At 48.7% G+C, this 21460-nt stretch overlaps 1 protein-coding gene across 1 annotated transcript in view; it reads left to right on the forward strand.

The window, feature by feature from the left end:
• The window catches only part of EPHX2 (epoxide hydrolase 2), a 60083-nt gene that overhangs the window by 35148 nt on the left and 3475 nt on the right, over positions 1-21460 (forward strand). Inside the window, exons 12-16 of the mRNA XM_081238058.1 lie at positions 2004-2115; positions 14336-14407; positions 16159-16192; positions 17540-17642; positions 19453-19522. Coding sequence (XP_081094184.1) covers positions 2004-2115; positions 14336-14407; positions 16159-16192; positions 17540-17642; positions 19453-19522 — 391 coding nt within the window. The remainder of the gene's footprint in view (positions 1-2003; positions 2116-14335; positions 14408-16158; positions 16193-17539; positions 17643-19452; positions 19523-21460) is intronic.

Consider the following 21460-nt stretch of genomic DNA (forward strand, 5'->3'; position numbering starts at 1 on the left):
TAGAATTTCTTGACTTGTGATTTAAGTAATGCTTAAAATAGGTTCACTATGGTGGCATTAGGAACTTATAGGCATCCATGTAACTTATTTTTTACCCTAACCTGCACTGTCTAATCGTGGCTGTTGAACTTTTGAAATGTGGCCAGTTTGAATTGAGATTACTGTAAGTAGAAAATACCTTCCAGATTCCAAAGACTTAGTATGAAAAAAAGAATGTAAAATATCTTATTAATAATTCTTAATATTGATTACATGTTGAAATTATTAATACTTTAGATATATTGGATTAAATATTAAATTAACATTTAAGTTAACGTTAAATTTAAAATGAATATTAAGTTAATTAATATTAAATAATATTTAAAATTAATCTCACATGTTCTTTTTTTATTTTTTTATTTTTTTTTTTTTTTATTGTTCTGCGGTACGCGGGCTTCTCACTGCTGCGGCCTCTCCCGCTGCGGAGCACAGGCTCCGGACGCGCAGGCCCATCGGCCATGACCCACGGGCCCAGCCGCTCCACGGCATGCGGGATCCTCCCGGACCGGGGCACGAACCCGCATCCCCTGCACCGGCAGGCGGACTCTCAACCACTGCGCCACCAGGGAGGCCCTCACATGTTCTTTTTTACTGGTTTTAATTTGGCTACTGGAAAAATTTTAATTATATATATGGCTTGCATTATATATATATATATATTTTTTTTTTTTTTTTGCATTATATTTCTATTGGTTGGTGCTGGATAAGCCTCACCAGTCCTTCCAATGATTGTTTTATTTGCCCTAATTATCCCATGGCTCCTATTTTATGTATCTATTTCTTTTCTGGGAACAAGTTTCCACAGGGTAAGCGTGGGATATGGAATTCTTTGCTGACCAGCCAGGCTAAATGTAGTCCTGGCTAACTTCTATCAATTCTGCCTTTGTGTGGTCTCTCAAATTCACCCTCTCTTTTATTCCTTTTGCTGCCATCCTCCTCCCCTCAGGATGACTAATGCAGTAGTCTGCTGGCTTCTCCCCCTCTCTTCAGCCACGTGATGGATCGCTGCTTGATACATCACTTCCTGACTGCAGCATCCACCCACTCTCACCTCTTGCCAGAAGCCCTCATGGCTTTCTTGGTTTTCTGCAGCTTCAAGTCCAGACTCAGGGCCCTTCATGTTCCGGGTCCCACGAGCCTCTCTGGCTTCATTTACCAAGATGCCCCATTAACCACTTGGCCTCTGGCCCTGTAGACTCCTTGCTCCATCAAACTCAACCCCAGGCTTTGCCTCATTCTAGAACTGGCTCAGGCGACCTCATGATGTTTCCCTTGCAGGTATCGGTTCCCCTCCCCACCTCTCCCCAACCTGTAAAAGTCAAGTTCAAATGCTGTCTCTTCCATAAGGTCTTCCATGATGCCCAAACCTAGAAATCCTTTATCTCTTTGAATTCTGTGGTATTTTGTAGGAATTCCTATGCCTCATGTTGCAGTCTATCTCATAATATAGTCATAGGTGTATTTGACTAGCCTTCCTTATTAGACTATAATAAGCTCTTGGAGTATTGGTTTTATATTGTCTCTCCCCTAGTATGTGGCGTGGAATGACACTCAACACAGAGGAAACAGTGAGTGAAGGAAGGAAGAAATGACTGTGTTTTTACCAACTAGAGAAAGATGGTACTGTTCACATATTCTAATCAAGGTGGATATACTGCACGTAACGTGCGTGTATGTGTGCATGCGTGTGTGTCTTTGTCGAAGGCAAGTAGGTGAGAAATACTGCAGTTTAGTGGCAAAACACACACACACACACACACACACACACACACACACACACACTCACTGGGCTGGAGAGTCAAGAAGTATGGTTTCAGGTCCCGTTCTCCCTGCACTGCCGGCGTGAGATCTTGTGTGTAGCACTCTCCCGCTCTGAGCTTGGGTTTTGACACATGAGGTCCTTTCTGGTCCTTACAGACTGTCTTCTTATGGGGTCTGTGTCTTGACACCTCTTCTCTCCACAGGGCAGTGGCCAGCTTGAATACTCCCTTCATACCAGCAAATCCCAAAGTGTCCCCAATGGAGATAATCAAAGCCAATCCTGTCTTTGATTACCAGCTCTACTTCCAGGAACCAGTAAGTTTGGGGCCCCGTGAGCAATGATCCCAGCAAGGTTTTTGTTCTTCTTTTGCCTTCCTCGCTCCTTCTTCCCATTGATCGGACTTATCTCTGTCCCCCTGAATTTTCTGTGGCTTTAATGAGAAATGTGTTCACAGATGGGTTCAGGTGAAGCTGGCGCCAGAGCAGGGCTGGTCCTTCCCGGCTGATGGTGCATTTCTCTGTGTGTGTATTTGGGGTGATGACGGGAGCAGGGGGGTGGGGATGGCATGTGGGGCTCCCCTGCTTCTCTGAAATTGGGAAATGGGGGCTGAACTCTATTTTGGAGCCGCTTCTTCTTAATTCTCTGGCTGAGAGGCTGGTGAAACCCACCTCTTATTGGTGACAGCTCCTGGCCTCCTGCCAGGGACTTGATATCTCTGCTGAGGAGTGACATTTGTGATTACAGAGAGTGCCAGAGCCTAAAAGCCCTGCATCAGGCCCCAAGTATCCTTTGAGAGATGTGCGAGGTTTCTAGGGGTCACCCATGTGCCACAAGCTCAAGATGCCTTTCAAAGATGCCCACTGGGGTTTGGATGATGTGTGGTGGGTGTGGCTGCCACCTTTCACTGGATTCACTGAAAGCAGCAGCATCTGGCCTGGCTGCACCCCCCAGAGCTGCCCTCATCTGTGGAGGGTACCTGCTCCTCTGTTTGTGGGCTCTGGACCCCGATGCCCAGCTATGTCTGGGTAATTCCAAAGAGGATAAAAGATGTTTCCTAACATTCCAAAGAGAGAAGAATAGATCAAATTAATTGACAAAGAGCACGAGAGCATCTCACCACATCTCTCATCCAGCCCTAGCCCGTCTGCTACTCATAGGAGGTACCATTGCCAGCGAGGGTCACAACCATCCCAGTTTTGCTTTGGCGCCAACTCTTCTCTAAGAATGATTTTAATTAATAAGATGGTGCCTTGGAAGAGGAACTTCTTGATTCAAGCAATAATCTGACTCATTCAGTAAGACACCAGGAGCCTCCAGCAACGTCATGACAAGATGCTTGGGTACCACACCCTCCACTGAGGCCAGAGCCCCACTGCCACAGCCCAGAGCGTGGACAGCTAATGAGCTTCCTTTGGCTTGAATTGAATCACAGTGTCTTGAATTAGTTTGAAGTAACCTTGATCTTGAGAGAGAAAGATGATTTAGACGTTATATTAGTCAGCTAGGGCTGCCATAACAAAGTGCCACAGCCTGGGGGGCTTAAACAACAAAATTTAGTATCTCACTGTTCTAGGGGCCAGAAGTCCGAGATCAAGGTGTCTACACAGTTGGTTTCTTCTAAAGCTGTTCTCCTTGGTTTGTACATGGCCCTCTTCTTGCTGTGTCTTCACCATGGCATTTCCTCTGTATGTGTGTGTCCCTGTCCAGATTTCCTCTTCTTATAAGAAGGACACCAGTCACATTGGATCAGGCCCACCCTGATTACCTCATTTTACTTTAATTACCTCTTTAAAGACCTTATCGCCAGGGGCTTCCCTGGTGGCGCAGTGGTTGAGAGTCCGCCTGCCGATGCAGGGGACACGGGTTCGTGCCCCGGTCCGAGAAGATCCCACATGCTGCGGAGCGGCTGGGCCCGTGAGCCATGGCCACTGAGCCTGCACGTCCGGAGCCTGTGCTCCGCAACGGGAGAGGCCACAGCAGTGAGAGGCCCTCGTACCGCAAAAAAAAAAAAAAAAAAAAAAGACCTTATCTCCAAATACAGTCACGTTCTGAGGTAGTGGGAGTGAGGACTGCATAGGAATTTGGGGGAGACACAATTCAGCTCGTAACAGACGGGGACCACGAGGGTGAAGGGTGGGGGCTGTGAGAAACTGACTTATTTGGAGTGAGACCCGGGCTCATGGGACAGGAAGGAGGACGTGTCCTCGTGCAAGGCCCGGAAAGCAGCCCCAAGTTTGTAGTCGATGTCGGAATTAGTAGCAGGTTGTTGTAGGTTTAACGTTTATTGTAGGGGGCCCCCATCTAATTCTTTCAGCTGGACTAGAAGTCAGCCTCCCAGACCAAGGTGTGTTGCACTGCCTGTCACCCTCTCCCAGGTGTTTGCGTCACTCAAGTGCATCTCAGGCTGGTGAGCAGCATCTGGTGGTGGGAGAGAAATAAGTGCTGGTTCTAGGTTCTTGAGTGGCAGCTGCCTCAGCCTTTAGGAATTGGGAAGGAAACAGCCCCAAGTAAAACTGTGAAGCTGGTGTTTGGGTCCCTGTCACCTCTTAGCTGACCCTTTCTCAATCTCTGGCTCTGCTTGGTCCCCAGCCCCCAAAACCCACCCCCCTCCCACTGCCCTCTGTGTGCCCAGAGGACGCGACCCCGCCCGGCTCTGCCATCACCTCAAGCGCCCCTCACCTGTCTGCCTTCTCGCCTGGCCCAGCCCCCAGGCCCTGTGGATAGGTTACAACAGGCTCTTGACACTCTGGCTCCCACTGCTGTGGGGCCACACATGGAGCATCCAGAGGGAGGGGGAGGGCGTGGGGTTGTGTGCCCGCTTCTTTCTCTTCCACCTCTTTTTTCCATTTTCTTTCTTATCCTTTTGAATTGGACATTCGTAAGAAGACTCCTAACTGCTGCAAAACAGAGGTGGCCCGTAATTGGGGGGAGGGCTGGAGCCTGACAAATCTGTTGAAATGTCAGAAATGTTTTGTCCAGTGTCAATTGTAAAGAACTGGTTCATCCAGCAAGTAGCTCTGCACCGTCTATTGTGTGCCAGTTTCGGGGGACATCTAGAGATGAGTGACAACTTTTGAGGGCTTAGACAACTCTCGGGGAGACAGGCACGTAACAGACACCCAGGGAATAAGTCAGCAGAAGGGACTGTAATGGAGGTCCAGCTTACTCTGGGAGCCCACAAGAAAACACAGCTACCTTTCAGCAAAGGAAGGAGCATTTGAACTGGACCCAGAGAGGTGAGTAGGATTTGAGTGGGGGGATCTGAGAGAGAAGGGGCTGCCAGCCTGAGGGGACGAGTGACAGAAGATGCTTATGAAACCCCTTAACTCAGGGATAAATGTCATGAGATGAGAAAGAGAGGGTAAGAAAAGAGTCAGTGACCCTTTCAGTGAACTTCAGAAGGTCTGGAACATCTGGAAACTGCCCCCAGAGTTTAATAGGCGCACGCATTTTTCCAGGAAGAGTCCCTAACTTTCATCAGAGCCTTAGCAGTTCGATAAAGGCTAAGAGGTGCTGAACTGGATGGCCCTGGGCTTTCAGGTGAGGTGCGGAGTCGGGGAGGGGGCGGGCAGCAGCATCAGTGTCACCTGGGAGTTTGCTAGAAATGCAAACTCACCGGGCCCCCTTTGTGATCTGCCCAATGAGAATATGCGTTTTTAACCAGGTCCCCCAGCTGACCCCCGTGCGCATAACCTCCCAGCTCTGACAGCTGTCTTCTGTGATTCTCAATCAATTTCTGTGACTGTCTAGTCCGATGATCCTCAAATGTCAGTGTGCTTCAGAACCACCTGGAAGGCTAGTTATGACACAGATCCCTGGACTCCCCCTCCAGAGTTCAGACTCGATAGGTTTTTGATGGGGCCAAAGGATTCACATTTCTTTGGTGAGGTCCTGGAGCCACACCTTGAGAACAGCGACCATAGCCCCAAGGAGGGGGTAATCCAGCCACGTCCCAGGTAGTGATGGGCGGGCAGCCATCCTTCTTCTCAGTGAATGAGAGACCTCTGGGCAGCTGGCTCCAGTCAAGAGTGGCTGGAGGGGATCGCGCAGGGCATTGACTATCTCGCTACGGTTCCCTTTTTACAGTGATTCTCCGATTTTCTGATCCCAGGCCCCCTCTGCACTCTTACAGATTAGTAGGGGCCTCAAAGAGCTTTAGTTCATGTGGGTTATATCTACTGGTATTTACCAGACTGGATATTGACAGTTAAAGCTGTCAATTTGTTAAAAAAGGATAATGTAAGGGATGTGGGAACAGATGTATATGTATGACTGATTCACTTTGTTATAAAGCAGAAACTAATTTAAAAATTTAAAAAAAAAAAAAAAAAGGATAATGTGCCCATGTTGTTATAAATAACGTCTTTTTACTTTGAAAAAAATCTTTATTTTCCTTAAAAATTTAGTGAGAATTATAGCATTGTTCTACATTTTTCGAACCTCTTTTATGTCTGGCTTAATAGAGACAGATGGATTCTCCTACCTGCTTCTGTGTTCAGTCTGTTGGGATGTAACCTGTTATTGGAGCCTCTGGAAAACTCCACTGTACGCTTATGAGAATAAAGAGGATATATAACATGTTAGTATTGTTACAAAAGTTTTTTCTCATGGATTCCCTGAAAGGGCCTCAGGGCTCCCCAAAGGTCTCCAGACTATATACTTTGAGAATTACTGCTTTGTATTTCTTTCAGGCTGTATTAGTTATAGGAGATAGAAAAAGGGAAGTAGTAGTTTCACTATGTATTATCTTTGATCAAACTACATTTAGGGTATTTATCAACAGACTTCAGCTCATTAAAAATTATTTTTCTTTATTATTTTTTAAATTATGGTAAAATACACAAAACGTACCATCTTAACCATTTTTAAGTGTACAGTTCAGTGGCATTAAGTACATTCACATTGCTGTACAGCCATCACCCCATCCATCTCTAGAACTCTTTTCATCCTGCAGAGCTGAAACTCTATTCATTAAACGCTAACGCCCCATCCTCCCCTCCCTCAGCCCCTGGCAACCACCCCCCTACTTTCTGTCTCTATGAATCTGACTACTGCAGGTACCTCCTATAAGTGGAATCATATAGTATTTGTTCTTTTGTGTCTGGCTTATTTCAGTTAGCAGGACATCCTCAGATTCAGCCATGTTGGAGCATGTATCAATTTCCTTTTTTTTTTTTTTTTTTTAAGGCTGAATAATATCCCATTGTGTGAGTTTTTAGTTCATCCATTCTCCCCTTGATGGACACTTGGGTTGCAACTACTGCTTTTTGGGTGCCTGTTGGGCCAGGTGGTTCTGTTTGCAACAGTATGTGGCGCTCTTTCCCACCTTTTCAGCTGAGCAAGCCGAGGCCCTGGGAGCCTCACTCACTCGCCTGAGATCAGGTACGTGACTGGGTCAGGATGTTGACCTCGCCTTGTTTGACTTCAGAGCCCACGCGCCTCCTCTTAAGCCACACTTTGGAGGGAGTTTGGACTTTCTTTGTGTGCTCTGTGCATCGAAGCAGAGAGGGGAGGAGAAAACCAGGATAAGCTCAAGGTCTTGGTGGAAGGAGGGACCTCAGGGGAAAGACGCTTACTTAACTGCAGCCCTAGTAGAGCAAGGATTTCCATTTCAAAGGTTGTTACAGTCTTTGTGGAAAAATCGGTACCTCTATTGGTCTGTGGTAGCTGTTGGCGGATGGTTTTGTTCTTAGAACAAAGCCTCTTGGCAGGGAAATGTTCGATATTCAAATTAGTGATCTGGCCACTCAAAGGCTCCCAGGAAGCGGTTGGGTGAATCCAGCAACTGGGACTGGTCCGGATGGGCACCAAGCTGGGTCTTAAGGAGAAACCATGGTGGGAGGGGGTGGCGGTCCCGCCGGCCTGTCTGCTCCCTCTTGGTGAGGAAACAGACTGGCCAAGTCCCTTCCTATCTATGGCCCTCAGTTTCCTCATCAGAAAAAGGATGGTCTAGTTGGATGGTTTTCACATGGTTGATAGCTTTAAACATTAGCTAAATTCAAGCCAATGAATAAAACATAACATAGAGCAACTCTTTGATTCAGGGGTGGGCCCTGGGAGCCCCTCCTTCCCGTCCCTCCTCCCACCACTCTCCAGCCTGGAGGCCGTGCCCAGGAACAGCACTCAGGGGTCCAGACGCCCGCCCCCAGCCCTTCCACCTCTTGCTCAAGTTTGCTGAGCACCTCAAGGTGCAGCTTAGACAAACTCCAGGTTAAGATCCGGCTCCTTGAGCTCTTTGAACTCTTGGCCAACGTTTACTGTCCTGTCCTGTGAATTTGCCGAGTCTGGTGGAAACTCAGATCAAAAGCTGTGTTTTTCTTCTCAGAGAAGGGATCATGGCCTTTGCATTTGTGTAGTAAGAAAGGGAAGAGGAGGCAGCTCTGGGCAGCAAAGACAAATAGAATCAGCTGGATAATTTCAGCACCACCTGCTCCATTTTTTAAATCTTAGGATTCTTTTTTTTTTTTTTTGCCGTACGCAGGCCTCTCACTGTTGTGGCCTCTCCTGTTGCGGAGCACAGGCTCCGGACGCGCAGGCTCAGCAGCCATGGCTCATGCGCCCAGCTGCTCTGCGGCATGTGGGATCCTCCTGGACCGGTGCACGAACCCGTGTCCCCTGCATCGGCAGGCGGACTCTCAACCACTGCACCACCAGGGAAGCCCAAAATCTTAGGATTCTTAACGTCCTTGCTTAGCCTGGGGACATCTCAGAGCCCCTTTGCCCCCGAAATCGGCACATGTCTAGTGTATCCTATTAACCCTGCCCTCTCCCAACCCTGACACTGGTTCTTCTTTATGTTTCTGTAGCAGTGTATTTGTATTTTTATTTCTTTGGGAAAGATTGTATGGTGCACATGGGTGTGTGTGTGTGTGTGTGTAACCATAACCATAGGCAGATTTCAAGCACCAAAACTCACTTTTAAGTATTTAACCAGCTGAGAAACGAGGGGATAGAGAGAAAACGTGGGGAAAGGAAATTATAGATAGCAGTTAAGAGAGGTGGAAGCTACCTCGACATCCACAAATCATTTTCTTTTCCCTCACAGTGTTGCGTCTTCCTTAATCCCTAGAACACAGTAACTCCTCCAGCTACAGAGACAGCTGGTGGTTTCTTAACATCATCTATTTTTTAGGCAATTCATGCTTGCTACTTAAAAAAACCACACTGAGTTGTGTAAAATAAAAGGTCAAATTCCCCCTTCACTCCTGTAGAACTAGCTACTAGGAATAGTCTGATGAGTATTTCCCAGATGTTTTAAAAATATGCTTTTAAGTGTGTCTGTACATGAGTGTGTGAGTGTGTGTGTGTGTGTGTGTATATATATATATATTTTTTTTTTTTTAAATACAAGTGGAATCATATGCTTTTTCATTTACTAGATCTTGGACAGATTTTTCCGTCAGTACATGTAGATTTACCTCTTTTTTTTTTTGCGGTACGTGGGCCTCTCACTGCTGTGGCCTCTCCCATTGCGGAGCACAGGCTCCGGACGCGCAGGCTCAGTGGCCATGGCTCACGGGCCCAGCCGCTCCGCGGCATGTGGGATCTTCCCGGACCGGGGCACGAACCCGTGTCCCCTGCATCGGCAGGCGGACTCTCAACCACGGCGCCACCAGGGGAGCCCTTCTGGCCTATTTTGAGAGAACTCTGCCCCAGAGTATCAGAGGAATTCAAGTAAGTGTTATCAAGGCAGACAGATTAGGAAGTGGAGTAGCTGTCCCCAGCCCACTGATTAAAGGGACGCTCCGTCTTCCCTCCGAGAAGCATCTCATGGTGTGAACCATCAAGGACCGGATGCTGCCCGAGCTCACGCTGAGCTGTTATTTTAGTGGCTGTCTCCACTGTCTTAGCAATGAAACAACAGACCCAATGAAGTGCCCCTTCTGCAGCACACCTATTCTACATCTTGGAAAGAACAGAAGTGCCAGCTGCGGGAACCTCCCCGGCAGATGAGGTGACTAACTGAGAACGCCACCCCTGCCAGCGCTCTGGGTGAAAATTGTGGGCAGAACCTGGTCTTATTCCAAGTCCTTTCTGGGGCTCCTCTGACAGTGAGCTGAAGATGGACATGGAGAGTAAACTGAGGTGGAGGGTGAGGAGAAGTTCGGCTTTTTTGGATCCTGGGAACCTCCGGATCCCCCACCTGTGTCAGCACACCTGTCACCCGGCTGCTAGGTGGGTGCCTGACCGCACTGAACCTGGAGGTTATGTACAGCCTTATCCCGTTCCCTCCTCACCCACCGCTCAAATCAAGAGACTTCTTGAGGTGGTGGGTTATTTTCCTAGGGCTGCTGTAACAGATGCAAACTCTTAAAACAACAGACATTTTTAAAAATCTGAAATCAGGGTGTTAGCCAGTTTGGTTCCTTCCAGGGGCTCAGAGGGAGGCGCCCACCCCACTCCATGCATCTCTCCTAGCTTTGGTGGTTGCCGGAAACCCTTGACCCTCCTTGATTTGTGGGTTCATTCCTCATCTGGAGAGCCGAACTCAATTACATCACAAGGACCCTATTTTCAAATAAGGTCACATTCACAGGTACTGGGCATTCAGTCTTGGATGTATCTTCTTGGGGGTCCACTGTTCAACCCACTGTGGTGGGGTGTGACTTTGGAGTCTGAATGAAAAAACATGTTTCGTCAGACACTGCATTTCCTTTATTATTTTTTAAAGTTAATTTTAATGATCGCGTTGAGGATTGCGATAAGATATCCACATGGACATGTTTATCAGACACTTGGAAATGTTGGAGTTGGAGTCAGGACAAAGCTATAGAGATGGATCTGGAAGCCTTGGAAACAAAGGAGAAGAGAATTAGAAGTTTCCTCCTAGCTATAAGGTTCTGTGATTTCAAGTTTAAAATAGAGGAGTAGAGAAGAGGTGGCTGGTTTTAGTAAACGAGGCCAAGAGATTCTGGCGAATTCTCCAAGGTCGGTTTCTTTTTTATTTACTTATTTATTTTTGGCTGCATTCGGTCTTCGTTGCAGTGCACAGGCTTCTCATTGTGGTGGCTTCTCTTGTTGCGGAGCACGGGTTCTAGGCGCACGGGCTTCAGTAGTTGTGGCGCACGGGCTCAGTAGTTGTGCCTCGTGGGCTCTAGAGCACAGGGTCAGTAGCTGTGGCGCACGGGCTTAGTTGCTCCGCGGCATGTGGGATCTTCCCAGACCAGGACTCGAACCCGTTTCCCCTGCATTGGCAGGCGGATTCTTAACCACTGTGCCACCAGGGAAGCCCCAAGGTTGGTTTTTTATACTTCAAGTCCTTCATGAGCTCTATGTTGACTCCTAGGAAGTCTTTCTCCTTAAACAGCCCCAGAGTCTTCTGAGACAAAGCTCCAGGATTCATGGAATTCCAAAGGCTTTGTTCTAGGAGTTTTTCCTTAGAACCTAGAGCTGTCTTCAGTTGCCTGCCCAGTTTTGGGGTAATAGTAGAGCAGACTCGTTCATTTTTTTTAAACTTTTTATTTTATATTGGCGTATAGCCGATTAACAATCTTGTGATAGTTTCAGGTGCACAGCAAAGCGACTCAGCCATACATATACATGTATCCATTCTCCCCCAAACTCTGCTCCCATCCAGGCTGCCACATAACATTGAGCAGAGTTCTGTAGGTTTACTGCCCCCCTCCACCTCAAGCTGGAGGTGAATTACCTTTGCGACGAAAAAATTAATCCATCGATCTAAGACAGAAATGGAAAATTTTGTTCAAGCCGAATTGAGGACTATAACCCGGGGACAGCCTCTCAGAAAGTTCTGAGAGCTGTTCTGCCTGTTCGAGGTCAAAACGCAGTTACATGTTTTGAGACAGAGGGCTGTGTATTAAATGATGTATTATTGACAGTTTACACAATCTAGCAAGTAGTGGGTCATGGCTCATCGTGGCCCCTTACGACATCAGGAAGGAATGTTATCTTTTAAGGAGTCGTCTTGTTGATGCTGGGAGAATGTTGCTCTTTATGGTTGAGCAGGTATTTCTACTGATGGGGGAGGTTTGGTTGATGCATAATGTAGATACACTGTGGACAGTAGAGGGGAGAAAGGAGGCCAAAGGGCAGAGAAAATTTCTTTTATGTTTAAATTTTTCTTGTCCTGCCATAAAATATGGATGTTATTTCACACCCTCTTTGATGAATGTGAGCTTGCAATGGAGGGCAAGAAAATAAAAGCCACAATCCACGTGATCATTTTGAAGTCACCCCCACCAAAGTCCTTATCTCACATTCTTTCCTTTTTTCCCCTCTCTTCTTCCCAACCTTCTAGCCTGTGTTGGGTACCTGCTATTACCGTGGGAATAAAAATATGAGTAAGATACAGTGTGTGTCCCTAAGGAATTCACAGGCTTGTGAGGGGGCCAGATCCAAAAATAGACAATTCTCATGCAACTAGATAACTTTAACAATGGAGATAATAATAATAACAATAATCACCATTTATTGGCCTCCCTCCCATGTATCTACCAGGCATGGTCAGAAAAAGGCATTATCTCCTATCATCCTTACAAAACTCCCATTTTATAGATGAGGAAACTGAGGCTCTAGAAGATTAAGTTTCCCAGTTAATAAGTAGTAGTAGTGGGGCTTGGAGCCTTGTTTGTTGGATTCCAAAGTTCATCCTTTAATTCCTATGATCAGGAGCACAAAGGGAGGAGCCCTATCCAGCTGGACCAGTGGGAGGCTTGTCACTGGTCTGTGGGACTTAAAAATAGGGTATCACCTTTTATGAATTACAGAGCGTCCGATGGTATCAGCAGGGCACACAACCAGAGTACAAATGCTCTTATCTTCTCCCCTTTCTGGCCCTCACCTTTGTCCTCTTCATCCCTGTTGATCTGACATGCTTTCACGTGGGTGGAGAGACTTATTTACCTTTGGGCCCTCTTTTTGATTTTTTATTGACCCTTTTGACATTCATTTGCTCTTTTAAGTACTATTTGAGCTCTGCAACCCGTGCAGACCTCTGGACTCGCGGAGATGCCTCCACACACTGAGACACATCACAAGCTCATGAACAGCAGCTGGGGACTGCTCTCAATGCATAAGAATGGTGACCCGTGGCAACATTCAGGGCGTTTATTGAGCGCGTAAAACGTACTGCCTTCCATGGATATTTCTCGCCTCGACATTCATCACGTAACTGAAGGCCACGATTGATTCTCCGTCATGATGGAATCTTACACATGTGAGGGGATTGTAGTTAACATGCCGGCATTGCTTTCTTCAGAAAATCTCGAACTGCAGATCCAGCACTGCTTGATGATAAATGTTTCCTTGCCTGCAGTGCTGCTCTCTTGTAGATCCAGAGCTCTCATGACGTGCCATATGCAGAACGGATGAGTGCAGGGTAGCAGGACCTCTTAAAGTGTGCAGGGTCTGAGGGGCGCTGGCCACCAGAACACTTTGCTGACCTGGCTTCCAGGACCCTTCTCTGCGGGAACATTAGTCGGAGGAAAGGAGCAAACATACATTCAGCCTCTGCTCCATCCGGGACCAATCACAGATGCCCTGGGGAAGAAGATGGGTAGGAGCTTGCCTGCTCTCAGGGTGGACCATGGAGAGGACTTGAAAGGCTCTGTGAGATCCAGGAAGAGCAGCGCTGTTTTACTGTGATGGGGGAGGGGAGGGCTTCATGGAGAAGGCAGTGTTTGGCACAGGTGTTGAAGGCTTCTTGAAGGCCAAGCTGAGGGAAGTAGGTGCTCTTGGTGGAAGTCACAATATGTTACACCACGGAGCTGAGAAAGTAGGGCGCCCCTTCAGAAAACATCCTGCAACTCAGTTTAGCTGGTTCAGGTGAGCAGTTGGAAAGGAGGAGAAGAAAGTAGGCCAGCACTGTGCTCTAGACTGAGTGTTTGTGAGCCCCCCAAATTCATGTGTTGAAATCCTAACCCTGACGTGATGGTATTAGGAGGTGGGCCCTCGAGGAGATGATTAGGTCTTGAGGGTGGAGCCCTCATGAATGGGATTAGTGCCCTTTTTAGAAGAAACTCCAGAGAGCTCTCTTGTGCTTTCCTCCACGTGAGGACACAGTGAGAAGATGACTATCTATGAACCAAGAAACAAACTGTCGCCAGATACTGAATCTGCTGATGCCTTGATCTTGGACTGCCCAGCCTACAGAACTGTGAGAAATAAATGTCTGAGTTTATAAGCCACGCGAGCTATGGTATTGTGTTATAGCAGCCAGAATGGACCACCACACACTGCCATACTCTTACTATTATAGGCTCCCCAGCCTATAATAATAAAGTGATTATTATAAGTAATACATTCCCACTGTAGGGATTTAGATAAACAGAAAAGAAAGCAGCAGCCATAAACCCACCTCCCTGGTGTGGGGCGGGGTGGAGGGGACCACTGTGAGCATCTCACATTTTATTCAAACCTCTAAAAAAAACACGTTTCAATATGAAAATTCAAATTCATGCACTTCTAATGAAACTTGGGCTGGATGGGACAGAGGTTGGGAGCTTCTGGCTTTGGGTCAGATCAGTTTCCAAGATCTCTGCTGAGTCCTTCATTTTGCTTTCTTGGTTGTTCTAGGGAGTGGCGGAGGTGGAACTGGAACAGAACCTGAATCGGACTTTCAGAAGCTTCTTCAGAGCAAGTGATGAGGTGAGGGGTGTGGGAGCCAGGGTGGGGGGTAAGCAGGAAGCGGGAGCTGCAGGGGCGCAGATCCCCAGATGGCTTCCCTGGGAGGATGGGGGAATAGGGGATGTCAGGGTCTGGGAATAAGCAACTTGCCTTCTTTTCTTTGACTTCTGTAGTTAGGGCAGTTAGGGTCCTCACTCCACTGGTCCCTTCATTAATGGGGAAAGGTCCTGTCCTCACTGTCACACACCAGTAGGGCTTTGAAACCCAGATCAAAGCAGGGTTATAATGGTGACAGTTTAGAAATTCTGCTCTTATTACCATTACCATTTTCATATGGATAATTGCTTATCAAAGTGCAGAATTAATTGATGCTTCTAACCCTTTTCTTGAACAACCACAGGAGCCTAGAATCCTTGAACGCGGTAGCCCCACCTGCCTGTCTTACGTGTTAGGAGTCACTGTTGCTGTTGCTGTATCTGGTCAGTGCCTACTTAGCTGGCCTGATTTTTGCCAGTTTCTTTGCTGACCACTTCTGACCCCTCACTCTTTTATACTAAGTTCAAATTTCTTTCTTCCTGAAGTATCTTCTTTTGTAGTTTTCTCAGTAAGAGTCTGTTAGCAGTAAACTCATAGTTTTTTGGCCTGAAAATATCTTTATTTTGCTTTCAATCCCAAAGAACAGTTTATCTGAGTATAGCATTCTAGGTTGACAATTCGTTTCTTCTAGAAGCTTCTGTCATTGCTTGTAAGAAATTGGTCTCAGGTCTACCTTCTGATGTATTATTTGTCTTTTAGTCATGTCTGATCTGCAGTTCAGCCCATCTTTAATTTTGAAAGTTGCATTTGGTTCTTTTTCAAAGCATTCTGATCTCTTTCAGTAGAGTCTTGTTCTATTCTTGTTGTTCAGTTCCTTCTTTTGTCTTTAATCATTTTAAGCATACTCATTTTTCATTCTCTCTCTGTGCAAGTTCTATTCTGTGGTATTCCTGGAGAGTCTTGTTTTACTGTTTGCTCTGTTTGCTGTCTCCCGCAATGGGGCTTTAGTGTATGTGTGCAGGGGGTGGGGCAGGGGAGGGAGAGAGCTCTGTGATATGGGTTTGTGAGCTCATCTTCAGCAGCGCTTACCCTGCTCCAACCTGCTTCAGCTGAGATGGAGGAAATGGCCCTCCTGGGTGGTTTAGCATGTGCTTCTCCTGCCGGGCCTTCTGGTGGCATTACCAGCCCAAGCTCACTTTTGCTGTTGTTGTTTACTTCGCTTAGTGGGGGTTTCCAGATCTCGTAGTGTGGATTCAAACAGAAACACGTGTGAAGGCAGGCTTGTGGCTATGAATTCCTAGGGGAGCTTTTTTTGGTTTCCTCTTAGTACTAAACTGAATGGACCACCTCCTTTGACATCTCTCTGTCATGGTGGGTGGGTTCTTTCTAGTCCACCCTTTAACTGAGGACCCCAGATTGACTGGATTCACTGTGGAGGGGTGGGGAGGATCTCATTTTTACCTTCGCATCTGACCTAAGGTCTCATCTCTTGTTCCCACTGGTTGATACACCCAAGTCCTTACGTTCCCAAGACCCGCAAGCACCCAGGAGCAGTCTTGCCCTTGGAGCTTGGTTGTGAGCTGCCTCTGCTCTGACCACTCAGGACTCGCCTAGCTCTCTTGGGCATTTAGCATGTGTGTATAGTCTGCTGGCATTTGTAGGGGTTTTAGATGCCCCGTTCCTACATATTTCCTTTGCTTGACCCATGACTTCCCTTCTAACTTTTCTCCCTCCAGACTTTTCTCACCACGAACAGAGTCTGTGAAATGGGTAAGAGACATTCTCGGGAGGGAATGGAGACAGGAGGACCATGATGGGAACCAGCCAAACATTAAATGAGTGTTTCTCCATCTGCCAGCTGTGGGCAGAAGCAGCCACCTGCCAACCCTGAACTAGTTAAGCCCTGACTTGCTTAACATAGATTCCCCGCTGGTGAATCGCACTCACCCTACCCCTGGGCTGACCACACAGCCTTGGCTTCCTCTCCCCCATGAAGCTTTGGATTCAAGATCTTAAACAGTAAGAGCTTGGAGGACTCTCAGAGCTCTCCAGGGCAGATCCACCCTCTACTGATTAGGACAGAGACCCAGGAGAGGAACTGACCTCTGCAGGGTCACCTGGTGCAGGCAGAGTGGAAATCAGGCCAGACCCCCAGCCAGGTCTCCTCTGTCTTAGTGCCCTGGCCTCCCCTCCATCAAGCTCAGTTCCATCCCGTGAAGACAGCCCCTGTTCTCCCTCCCAGTTTGGATATAAGTGAGGACCCAGAGCTGAGAGCAGACTGGCGCTCATCCCCTTGACTTCTGGATCCGGCACTGTTCCCACAGAACCTTGTTTGACCCCAAGCCTGTGACTTTGTCATCATTCCCTTGTATTTTTATTAATAATGATGATTGCGGGGCTTCCCTGTTGGCTCAGTGGTTGAGAGTCCACCTGCCGATACAGGGGACACGGGTTCGTGCCCCGGTCCGGGAAGATCCCACATGCCGCAGAGTGGCTGGGCCCGTGAGCCATGGCCGCTGAGCCTGCGCGTCCAGAGCCTGTGCTCCGCGACGGGAGAGGCCACAACAGTGAGAGGCCCACATACCACAAAAAAAAAAAAAAAAAAAAAAAATGATGATTACTATCACTTGTTTGAGCACCTACTGTGTGCATCAGACACTGGGTTAGCCCCCTTTAGTAATATTGTTTATATTTCTCGTGACATCCGTAAAAACTCTCACTATTATCTCTATTCTACAGATGAGGAAAATGGGTCTCAGAAGAGTTACAGAATTTGTCCAGAGTGGCCAGGCCGGGGTTAAACTCCTCCAAGCCTAAAGCCCACATTCCTCTCACTGGTCAGGAGCACCTCTCCCTTCCCTCCTTCCACCTCTTTACTTATTCACGTTGTCAGTCGTTCAGTCCTTCATTCCTCAGAGTTTTGAGCGCACGCGTGGTGCGAGGCAGGGGCAGGTATCCAAAAGCACGAGTCAGAGTCATTGCCCTCCGGGAGCCCAAGTCTCTTGGGGAGACAGAGAGCAGTAATAAAAGAAGGAGAGGGGGTGAAGGGTCTCAGAGGTGTTGGAACTTGGACACCTGACCCAGAGGGTGGGAGAGGAAACCAGTGGCTTTTTGTAGGAGGACTCTTTGTGAGTACCCCAGAGGAGCCCAGCCTCAGCAAGATGGTCACCGAGGAGGACATCCAGTTCTATGTTCAGCAGTTCAAGAAGTCTGGTTTCAGGTAAAGAGAACAGCACCCCGAACACAGGAGAGAGAAGGTGGGCAGACAGGGGCTCTTCTGCTCTCGCAGTGCAGGGTGAGGCCCAGTGCCAGCTCAGTCCCAGTGAAAGCCTGGCCAGCCTCTGCTTGAATGCCTCCAGTGCCGGGAGGCTCACTATCTGATGATGCTCAGCCTGCTCTAGTTTGGAGAGTTCAGCTTGTTCTCCCTTATGCTTAGGGGCCCCTTCAGAACAGATGTTTTTTAACTTTTTTTCAGTGGTGACCTCTGTGAGGATCAGATGACAGCTCTGAGTTCTTACTTCAGAAAAACACAAAAACCCACGTAACCTCAAAGACTGCATACATATTCGGTGGTGGGGGCGGTGGTTATAGGCTCAGCTTTACTGAGCTCTAACTCACATACCATAGACTTCACCCTCTGAGAGTGTACAGTTCAATGGTTTTTAGTCATGTCATGGAGCTGCGCCGTCACGATACGTTTTATGGATCGCCACGATCCATTTTAAACTGTTCTCATCTCCCCAAAAGCAGCTCTGTTCCCTTTCGCGGTCACCCCCACCTCCCCTGGGCCCCCAGTTCTGATCACTCACCCATCTGCTCTCCGTCCCCCTGGAGCTGCCTGTTCCAGATGTTTCACGCAAACGGAGTCGTACGCTGTGTGGTCCTTTGTGTGTGGCCCCTTTCACTCTGGTTCGCCCATGTTGTAGTCTCTGCCAGACTTCGTTCCTTTTTCTCAGGTCTGTTTTTATGCTGCGGCGCAGGGCCCTGCCCTGAAATCACTGAGAGTCCCTCTTAACAGGCCCTTTTCTGCATGTCCCTTCAAGTATTTGGATATTGCAAACCTTTGAAGCTCGTGAGTCCTTCAGGGGCGCTGCAGGTCACCGCGTTTCCATCCTCCTCCTCTCTCCTCACACCCCCATCCTTCACTCAGACCCGGGGGCGCAGAAGGAGCCCAACAGCAGGACCGCCTTCGTCAGCCCAGCCCACACGTTCACAGTGTGGCGACCTTGGCCGTGAACACCCGTGGTGGCCTTTAGACCCCAGTGTCTCCAGTATCACAATTTCAACCCTTCCCTAAGCATCTCCTCTCTTTCCCCCCCACAACCCGAAGTGGGTGACAATTTAAGAGTCTCAGACTGGGGGACAGAGGTTCTCTGGAAGGGAACGTATAGGCAATCCGATCCGACCCCTCCTTGCACAGGAGGGAAAATTAGAAGTCCCCAAAGGGCACGTGGCTTGTCCAAGGTCTTTCTGGGCCCTCCCTTTCACCGGAAGCCTCAAGGGCCGGACAGCACCAACCCATTCCATACCTGAGGATTGGGAGAGTGCTCCAGGTACAGCCCTGGAGCCACCCTACCTGTCCGGAGGAGACACCTCGGCATCACTTCCCGATGTCACATTAGAAGGAAGCACCTCCCGGTGGCCCTTTTCTCTGGGCTCCCTGGGACAGGGGAGTGGCCCTGGCTGGTGAGGGCACTAAACCAGGCTCCCCACACCCCGTCTTCCGAGACAGTCCCGGGAGAAAATGGAGAGTCTTGTAGGGCTGACTTCTGTGTGTCCCCGGATGTCCACTTCAGAGAACATCAGCCCTCAGCCCAGCGCTGTGCCTGCACCAGACTGTGCTCGATAAAGCCTGGCAGGCACGCAGGGCACCGGGGTGTGAATCCTGGGCTCTGTTCTCTTCACCCTGCAGGAGGCTTTGCTCTTTCTGGGAAGACTGGCTCTATGCTGAGTGGGTTGCTGGTGGGGTCTGTAGCACAAGCATCTACTAAAAGCTTTCCGCTTTTTATTCCCTCGTCCACCCCTCCCAGGGGCCCTCTAAACTGGTACCGAAACATGGAAAGGAACTGGCAGTGGGGCTGCAAAGGCTTGGGAAGGAAGGTGAGTTCGGCACTGTTCTCCTCCCCGACAAGTCACCCTTCAGGCATCCATGGACCCAACTGGTAGGCCGCTGGGTCAGAGCCAGGCGTGGACAGACCGGCCGGCTGCTTTTGGAGGTGCCTCCGCTGCAGGGTTTCCTCTTAGGACCTCTTTTGCTGCTGCTTCTCCTGGAACAGCAGAGGGTGGGGACAGGGTGGGGACAGGGCTCTGCCAGGTGACTGCAGCAGCGATCTGGACCGCCTAGGTCTCCCGGCGGTGCCCCGGCTCAGGGCCCAGGTGGTCCAGTTAACTCCAGAAGTAACAAGGATGCAGCTCCTGGCTCACAGAGGAACATCACGTGCTCTCAGAGAGACGGGCTTTAACCTCTGGCTGCTTCACCTCGACCGAGTCAGTCCGAGTCTCAGTTTCCTTGTTTGTCAAGCAGAAGACAGGTTTCCAACCCCTGGGTCTGCAAAGGGAGTAACGGGGTCCCTGGTTTACATTCAGAATATTAAAAACTTAAGGGAAATTGCATTTTCACGTTCCTCAGCTCACTCGGTAGCCCTGGCCATCTTCTTGCTTCAGTCAAAAATGAACGGCCCTCTATATGCCAGGAATGGTGCAAATAACACAGGCGAGGTTCTGACCTCATGGGGTTGGGTCTTGGGGCAGTAGAGCATAAAAACAGTGGTTCAGAGCAGGCTGGGCAGAGAGTCGGCCTGGGATGTGTGACCTGTGCCCTGTGTGACCTTGGGCAAGGCACTTAACCACTCTGTTCTCCATGGCCGCTAATATGGAAGTGACAAGAGTGGTGCCTACCTCAGGCAGGGGCTGTGTAAGGATAAAGTGGGTTGACGCCCATCAAATGCTGAGTTAGAACAGTGCCTAGTACGTAGTAGTGGTTTAATTAATGCTCTTTAGCCTATCATCACTCTAATCTGTGATGGGCAAAAATGACAAAACTGCAGTTTGATTGGCAGACCCTCTCAAAGCATGAGGGACGAGGATGAGGTCTTCGGGGAGGTGAACCCCGATGGCAGTAGGTTTGGGGATCCCCTCTTCTGCAGTTTCCTTCCAGATCTTCCTCCTCTCCCACCTCCTCCCATTGCCTCCGCCACCACTTTACGTTTTCACCTGGAACATTCTAGAGTATCCATCCCACCCCCACAGCGGCCTCAGGATTCGTTTCAGCCACAAAACCACCACTGGGTCTTCAACCCTTGGTGAACGGGGCGCAGTGAGAAGCGCACAGTTCTGCGTTGTAGGTAAAAAACGGTGCGCATTCCTTACCCAGGGACAGTGAACGCCATTTGGAAATTGTCATGGTAGCTTGAGAACACAGAGTAAAAGGAGGTCCTCTCGACCTTGCGGTGCCCCATGTATCAGTAGACAAAAAGTGAAGTCCCTTTGCTGCCGGTAATGTCACACTGGCCCCAGCATGGCTGGCCCAGTCACCCTCTGGCTGCCCTTGTGAAGCGTCCATTCCATTCATAGACAAGGAATATTGATCTCCATCTAAGGGCATCTTTCCTCCTTCCCAGTGTCATTTGTTTGGTGTCAGGAATATCAGTCTCACAGGGTGGACCACACGCATGTTCTTACTTATACACACACACACACAGCCTGTGTGGTCAGTACGTGGCTGAATCCATCCGTAGGAGAAAAACCCATTTTTTTCCTCCTGTGTGTCGCCTTTACTTTCACACAAATCACTTTCTTTCTGACACTTCTTATCACCAAATGTGGGGAGGGTTTTCCACACACCACCAAGCAGTTCTCTGCAACACCAGCTGGGTGGCCTACAATTTAACTCAGTTCTGGCACCATCTACCTGGAGGCGGTGTCAGAGCCCACAGGTTAAGGGCTCAGTCCCACAAGACTGCTCCCCACTTCAGACGCCAACCCCAAGTCCAGGTGGTTATCTGTGCTTCCAACTGGTTGGCTATAAATTGGAGGCTC

This window comes from Mesoplodon bidens, assembly GCF_964165515.1.
Source record: "Mesoplodon bidens genome assembly, chromosome: 6".
Taxonomy (NCBI): Eukaryota; Metazoa; Chordata; class Mammalia; order Artiodactyla; family Ziphiidae; genus Mesoplodon; species Mesoplodon bidens.